The sequence below is a fragment of the Alligator sinensis genome, unplaced genomic scaffold (genome assembly GCF_000455745.1).
Source record: "Alligator sinensis unplaced genomic scaffold, ASM45574v1 scaffold547_1, whole genome shotgun sequence".
Lineage (NCBI taxonomy): Eukaryota > Metazoa > Chordata > Crocodylia > Alligatoridae > Alligator > Alligator sinensis.
The window spans coordinates 1,519,234-1,526,895 of record NW_005842217.1 but is presented as its reverse complement, the minus strand read 5'-3'; the positions used below and the strand labels follow the sequence as shown (position 1 = coordinate 1,526,895).

Sequence of the window (7,662 nt, the reverse complement as noted above, 5' to 3'; positions counted from 1 at the left end):
AGCAGGAATCTGACAGTTTCCTTCTGAATGGAGTTATTGCACCTGACCAGCGGGTGCAGGACAGAAACAAAAACCTTTGAAACCAGTAGGCTGTCCCTTAACCACAAATCTAGCTTTTTCGTTATTTGTCTCCTGCAAATGACACAGCCTTTCTTCTCCTTCCTGACTCCCTCCGACAGGCAAAAAAACAAACTGCGATAAATTGTCATCGCTTGCCATCCCCATTGAGTTCTGGTTTTTATCCTAATGTGTGAGAACAGCAGGGGCATCGCACACGTGCCTTTCCCATTATTAAAACTAATACCCAGCAGGGAATGTAGCACTAACACTGGTCTCCGCCCACTTTCACTGACTTGCAGCCGGCTGCGGACAGATGGAGCTGATTTAGGACTGTAATAAACTCGAGGAGAGAGAGACGGCTGGACCTCTCCGAAGCCCAGTCTCTGGCCATGGGAGGCGAAATTCCGTCATGCTTCCCATTCAGTGTAACAAATCGATTCTCAATGGCTTGTTGCAACGTGAGCGCTTCAGTGCAGGGCATCCTCAGTACATATGGAACGTGTTTTCTGAGAGCTGGGAAGGAGAGCTTTGCAGTGCTCAGCTGAAAAGTTGTTTAAATTTAATAAAGTTTTAAGTCGAGAGAGATGGCCTCTAATTAAAGCAATCTGTGGGTGTTTTCTCCTTCAGGTATCTCACGTGAGGAGGCAGTGGAACTCTTAAAGAAATGTCTAGAGGAGGTGAGTCACTAAAGACTCGGGTCCATGTGCGCTTAAGAAAGAGATGTTTGTTTGTCTTCGTTTGCTGATATTCTTCCTGTTCCTCTGTCGCACTTTTTCCCCATCTTCGCCAGAAGGGGTAATAAATACATGCTGGCCAGATGTGGAGCGGCTACTGAGGAAAAGGATTTGTGGGTACTTGTATTGTCTTAGCATGGTTCATGTCCTCCAGAATGTAAACTTCAGGCTTAATTGCTGTTCCTTACTTCTGGTCCTTCCATCTCTAACATAATATTGATGCAGACAGCCTTTAACTCTGCCTTTTATGTTGTTTTGCCTAAAATATTTGTATTGTCGGGGTATTTGTCCTGTGCTCCTGGTAAGTTTTTATTTTTCTGGTACACTTTTTTTTTTTAAGCCAAGCCACCCTCCCCACCCCCAGTTCATATATGGATAGCCAAGTCTAACTTGGATAAACATTTGACCTTAGGCATTAGGGATTTGATCAGCAGCTTCAGCATCAAGTATCTTTTCACACCGTATCTCATTCTAGAGCAGGACTCTTATAATTTGTCTGGAGACCTGGGTGGTGCTGTGGGGCAGGGGAGAGTCTGCTGCAAACAAAAACTTACTTTGGAGGTTGACATCTTGATTAATTGTAGTCAGCGATGGCAATCATTCATCTCAAAGGAGATTTGGTAAATTTAGGATTGGGTAGTACCTGAAAGAGGAAGTGTTGTATAGTTTCCTCACATGTGCAATGTCCATTATACCTCAGTTGATGCTCCTTCCAACTTTTTTTCAGACTTCTGACAAACACAGTATCTGGCTTAACTCCTTGCATCTCTTGTACCTAGTCAATTGAAAACTTGGTCTGACATGATAGCTAAGTGGCCAAATATATACACAGTGATCTTGTCATTTACTGTTAAGTCAACTTCTATTGTGTTCCAGAAACTGTTACCCAGATAAATTAATTGGCTTAGCCTGAGACACCATTCTAACTATGCTTTGGAAATATCCATAAATCTGGGACTCTTGCCTTAAATGTATTTCAAGACCTGCAAAATAATCTCTTATACAAGTTGACTTGCTTTTTCGTTGCGTATAAACTAAAATGACCATGAGCACCATTGAAAGAAACATGGTTGCATTACCATACAGGCCTGCCTGCTGATACTTTTTATCTTGTCTGAGTGATTGATCTCTGGCTTCTGGATAATATATACTTGCCATAGTACCTCCAAAATGCTAAAGAATTAAATCCATGTTGCAAATGCTTGCGATTCTAATGCAGTCCCAGCAAATTGCCTACAAAACAAAGAAACAATTTTTATAAAAATGAAAATACAGTATTCAGTCCAGTTTTGTTTTAATAATAGGATGAATGATACTACATTGAATTAAAGACATTCTACTATCAAGCTAGGCAGGAAGAGTAAATATTCTTTGTATAGCTTGCTGACCATCTAATATGAGCTCATCAGTGCACAGAGCAATCATCTTACCCTAAAAGGGGTGTCTGTATTTGCATAAAAAATGTCTGGATTTCCCTAATGTTAATTCTGAGGGTTGGGAAGAATTACGTACTTAAACACGGCACAAATGGAGGAGGTTGGACCTCCCCAAGACATTTGTCTACAGTATCTTAATTCAGTGAACGAAACAATTCTAATAAATTCTGACTAAGGTTCTCCATTTGAACCAAAAATCTTGTTAGAGATAATTAATGCTGAAATAAGAGGCACTGCAGGAGAGGGAGCCTGCACTGCCATCATATCATGCACGATTGACTAAAGTTTATATCCCAAGCAGCGTGTACAGTGGGGACCTGTTAAATAGCCCTGGTGCACAGTCAAGCTAATTTATCTGAGTTGTTCTCTTATTAGGTACTATTTCAAGACAAATTCTTTAAGCTGTATAGCCAGATAAATTTGGGCATGACAGAGTTTTATGTTCTTAACGAGCCTAATATATCGCATCACTGGATGCAGGAGCAGTTTATGCAGCTCTTCCATCCTATTGCAGATTTCTTTTTAAAAGGCATTTTAGGGGAGCCCTGTGCTCCATTTAAAAAAAAACAAAACAAAAAACAAGAGCTGAAAAGAAATGGTTTGTTTATATAAGTCAAAAATCCTAAAATGCTGCTCCTTGTGATTCCTTTCCCTCCCTCTTCCTTCCCCCGCCCACTCCCTTCAAAGTCCACGTGATTCTTTAAGATGACTACTCAAACAGTGCAGTTTCTATTTCGTTTCTTAAGGATCTTTCACAGATTGGTAGATTTGTAGCTCTCAAGTATTCCTGAACATGAAAGACATTTTACTTTTGCAGTTTGGAACTATCAGAGAAACCAAGCCAAGACACCAACTTGGACAAAATAAATAAAATAAATGCTGTTGAGAGATGCATCAGTCTTGCTCGCTTTTGATAAACAAACTATATTAATTTAAGTCTTGAACAAATCTCTTCCCTTGTTTCTTTGTTAAACAGCTCCAGAAACGCTTTATCCTGAACCTGCCTTGTTTCAGCGTTCGTTTAATTGACAAAGATGGCATCCACGAAATGGATAACATCCCCCTTCCAAAAGCAACATCCTAACCCTGGGATCGTTCTTCAGCAGTCTTTCAGTTTCCTTCAGGTCTTTTGTTTTTCTACTCATTTGAAGTGCACAATTCATGTACTGCACTGGGATAATTCAAATAAAGATTGACATTTATATAGCCAGTCTTATCTTTTTATTCTGTTAATTCTTGTTTCTTAAAATACTTAAGTCCTCACGCTGCAGCCGGCGATTTTGGAATCATTATTGTGTACCATGCGCTTTGCAGATTCCTTCTTTGTGTTTGGGTCTCTTCCTGTTTTCTTAGCTCCTTCTGATTCTTATGACCCAGATTTCTTCCCCAAGTTCTTCTAATACAAGTGTTCCCATGCATATGTTCCAGCAGGTGAGTAGCTCTCATCTATCCTTCACAGTCCTGGCAGCCAATGAGCATGTGCTGAAATGATATGTTTGTATTAAACTCTTTTTCTGCACCTTTAGAACATCTCCAAATACTTTTCTTATTTTATTTGGTAATGAAGGGATCACCTATCAAAAGGTCTTAATATACTTTGTCATTGTTTCAGCCACATTGATGATGAAAGAGGTTTTCAGAAAATGTACACAGGGGTGGGGGGGTGGAGTTTAGGCAATAAGCGTCTGTTAGAACTGCATTCATGCTCAGCAAAGAAGTCCCATTTCTGGAAAATAATATTTGGCTTCTGTATGCGTTCTGCTTGCAAAATTGGCTCTTAGCCACCCTGAATATAAATGTAGAATTATTTTGGTATGAATCATGTGGTGCTTTCTTAATTCACAAGTGAGTATGCCCAGAAGAACATGTGCTAAGATGCATCCATTTTAATATACTTGCTTTGAATTGTGTTTATGAATTGCATACCCATTTGGGAATTTACTGTTTGTACTTTTCAGGGCACTTTTATTAGCTGTTCCCTGCTACTTAAAATCTCTTACATTTTATGAGAACGATCACTATACTGTCAAAGGATGAGTTGATGCCTCCATTCTAGCACGCCCTGGTATCAGTCATGTAACTGCCTCAAATAATTTTCAGTCTGTTGCTGAATTTTGTTTTAGTCTGTCCAGAAATGAATTTTTTAGACACACTCATTCAGAAACCTCTAAGTAACTTAAATATGGGGCTGACGTAGTTTTCAACCATTTAAAATGTTCAGTTCAAATTACTCTTGCTTGTATTATTTTTGCTTGCTAAGTATATAAAAAAAAAAAAAAAAAAAAAAAAAATCAGATTTTCCAAGTGTGGTATGCAATCTCCAACAGACAGAATTCATGTTTGTCATATACAGAGTATAATTTCTACAGTACAGCCTTCATGGTCTAGTCTCCAGATATTTGATTCTTATAACAGGGGAAGATTGGTTTTTGACTAGGGACAGAAATTACACACAAGCCAGTATAAGTGATCGGAAACTAGTTCAAAACTGTAACGCAGCATGGCTAAGTACAGACATTTTGGGACATTAGGGGAAGACAAAAAATAGCCTAGTACTGGGGCGGGGTGCAGTGAAAAGAGCAGTCTTGGGGCTGGTGGCTGGGTTTTTCCAGCCCCAGGGCTGCACAGGGAAAGTGTATAGAAGTTCAATGCACTGGTTCAACCTAAATCAAATAAGTTTGATACTACATAGACTCCGGTTTATCTTCAATCGGGTTCTGCAGTTTTTAGACTGGCTTGTGTGCATGGAACTTCTGTACAGTTACAGGTTTAGACTGATTGCTGGTCACTGAGACCAGGTCTTTAAGGTCAGCACTAGGATGAGCTAAATTTAAATTAGGCAGCCATTCTGAACTCAGTTTAACCTCCCCAAATGTCTGTACTTCACCCAGAAGTTCAGTGCATATCAACCACTTTTCAAAATGGCTGAAACCAGTTTAAGATAAACCTGGATGGACATAGTATCAGACTTAGCTGATTTCAGTTAAGTCGGTTTATTGAACTTCTGTCCCAGATCCCCTCCAGATTTCAAGTTTAATTCAGTCCCCCAGCATCCCAGGATGCTTTGCAGCTCTCCTGCAAACCCCCCATCACAGGGTGGGTGGGCTAGCTTTGCTCCAAGCTGTCTGCTCCAGCAGAGCAAGGGGACATACTCTAGCGCCCCCAGCTTCTGGCCTGGGCCACTGCTGGCATGTGGCTGCATTTCTAGAATCAGAAGGAAATGTCTGTTCACTTGCTTATCGGTTCAATCTACATAACTTAGACTAACCTGCAAAGACTGAATTGATTCAGCCTTGGGCTTTTTGACTGTCTGTACTTAGCCTATATGTTGAACTGCCTTGACTTTTGTAAAGGGTACATTGTAGATGTTTTGATGTCACCATGGTGCCCTGCCCCAAAGAGTTGCTAATCTAAATGGACAGGGGAAAAGTAATAATTCTTATTTTACAGAGTGAGAACTAAAGCATGGGGATTGAAACTTGTCCAAAGTTACATAAGCCTCTGCCAGGTCCTGGTATAGCAGGGGTGGGCAAAATGCGGCCCGGGGGCCGGATGCAGCCTGCCAGGCCGTTCTATCCAGCCCGCGGGGCCCCTCAAAATTTTAGAAAATTAATATTTATCTGCCCCGGCTGCCTGTCATGCAGCCCTCCAATGGCTTGCCAAACCTCAGTAAGTGGCCCTCCGCCCAAAATAATTGCCTGCCCCTAAGGGAAAGCCCAGTGCCTTAACCTTGAAATTATCCCTCCTGTCTAGCCCATCCTTAGCTATCTGAATTTTGTTGAGCTCTAGTCTCATCAGGCTTTGTAGTTTTTATTCCTTACAGAATGTATATAATTTATCATCTCATTTATTGACTGCAGTAGCTTTTATTTCAAATCTAGTGGCTTATAACTTTCTGAAATGTTGCACTGAATTTAACGCAGCTTTTTAAAAAAATTTCCAACTTTTCACATCACAAAGAGAAGAAATCCCAGTTGTCGTCTTTTGGCAGGTCACATTTAACACTGTAATGAAACCTTTATCTTTGAATGTTCTGAGTTTTCTGTGATTGAAATCTCACCCTTCATGTTGCATTAATGTATTTTTTTTTTTTTAGCTTAATATGCAGCATCTCTAATTTATTTTACCACCGCTCTTGAATGTTTTTGCAGGTTTCCTGTTTTTTTGGGGGTTGGGTTTTTTTTGGTTTTTTTTAGAAGCCATCCTTACAGATTGGCTGAGCTAGTGCAATGTTTTCTTCACTGCATATCAAACAAAGTATTAACTGTGGCCTGAATGGAGACACTTACTGTTTCAGACATCAAAATATGGGTGTGGTGGCTGTGCCTCTAATACCCCGTTAAGTGCTGAGAGAGGAGCTGCGTTTTTATTATTGGCACCCATCTGCCCGCAGGTGATTAATAAACATAAAACAATTATTCTGTTCCAAACACCCTTGTTGGACGCAGGTTACAGTGGAACATATGTTTTGCCTGAGGGCAGGGACCAAGCTTTGCATTCCCCACTGACTGAGGGATATAAGGGTTTGCATCAAGAGCCAACAGAGCAGCAACCTCTATGAACAAATAATGTAGACTTCCATTACAAAGCAGTAGAACAAAAGAATCTGCCAGATATTGTAAAAATGCTATTTAGCTTTGAATGAAGTACTATATCCTCCTTGGACATCTTAGTTTTGCATTATTAAGGAGTGGGAGTCATCCTTTTTTCCCTGGATTATAAGAAAAAAACAAAACAAAACCAAAAAAACACCAACAAAAACAAACCCCAAATCCAAAAACCCTTTTCTACACCAGTGTAAAATTAAACAAGTCATTGCTGCCTCATTGAAATCCAACACTGACACTTAATGTAGAACTGAGTTGCACCAGTGCTGGGTTGTATAACTCTTATAGAACAAGCCCTGTTTTGCATGCCAGGGTGAAGTCCATGTAATTGTACATAAGCATCTGCTTTCTTTTTGTACACTTTAGTTTTGTTTTCATATTTAGGACTTGATTCAAATACATTTTTAAATTCATCCCTCCATCAAAAGAGTGACTGTCCACAGGACTGTTTTAAGATGTGCTGCATTGCTCTTTAGATTCAAAAGAATACTAGGATTGTAGATCTTGTGTCTTAAGATAGGAAGTATCTTATATTTTAAACTCTAGAAATAATTTGCTTCTTTTGAGAAACATTTAACTCGAGCATTGTAAGTCTAAGCTCTGAAAAAATGAAGTTGCTGGAAATATAATGGTTTCCATTAAAAACCAAAAGTTTGATTACACAAAGAGAAATTATAATGCTGTGACCCAGGTTAAAGTATTTCTTAGTTATTGCAACATCCACATTGAGCTGTTTGCTTTGCTTTAGCTAATAATCCCAACCATATGTTTTTATTGCCAAAGCCTCAGGGCCTAAAGAGTTAACAAGGCACTTTTCTCATTTTA

General features: G+C 39.7%; 1 protein-coding gene across 1 annotated transcript in view; it reads left to right on the top strand.

Moving 5' to 3' along the window:
* PSMB2 (proteasome subunit beta 2) overlaps nucleotides 1–3,440 on the top strand; it is a 22,972-nt gene extending 19,532 nt beyond the window's left edge. Inside the window, exons 4-5 of the mRNA XM_025208062.1 lie at nucleotides 688–737; nucleotides 3,207–3,440. Of these exons, the coding sequence (XP_025063847.1) occupies nucleotides 688–737; nucleotides 3,207–3,314 (158 nt within the window). The 3' untranslated portion in view covers nucleotides 3,315–3,440. The remainder of the gene's footprint in view (nucleotides 1–687; nucleotides 738–3,206) is intronic.
* Nucleotides 3,441–7,662: the final 4,222 nt, after the last annotated feature.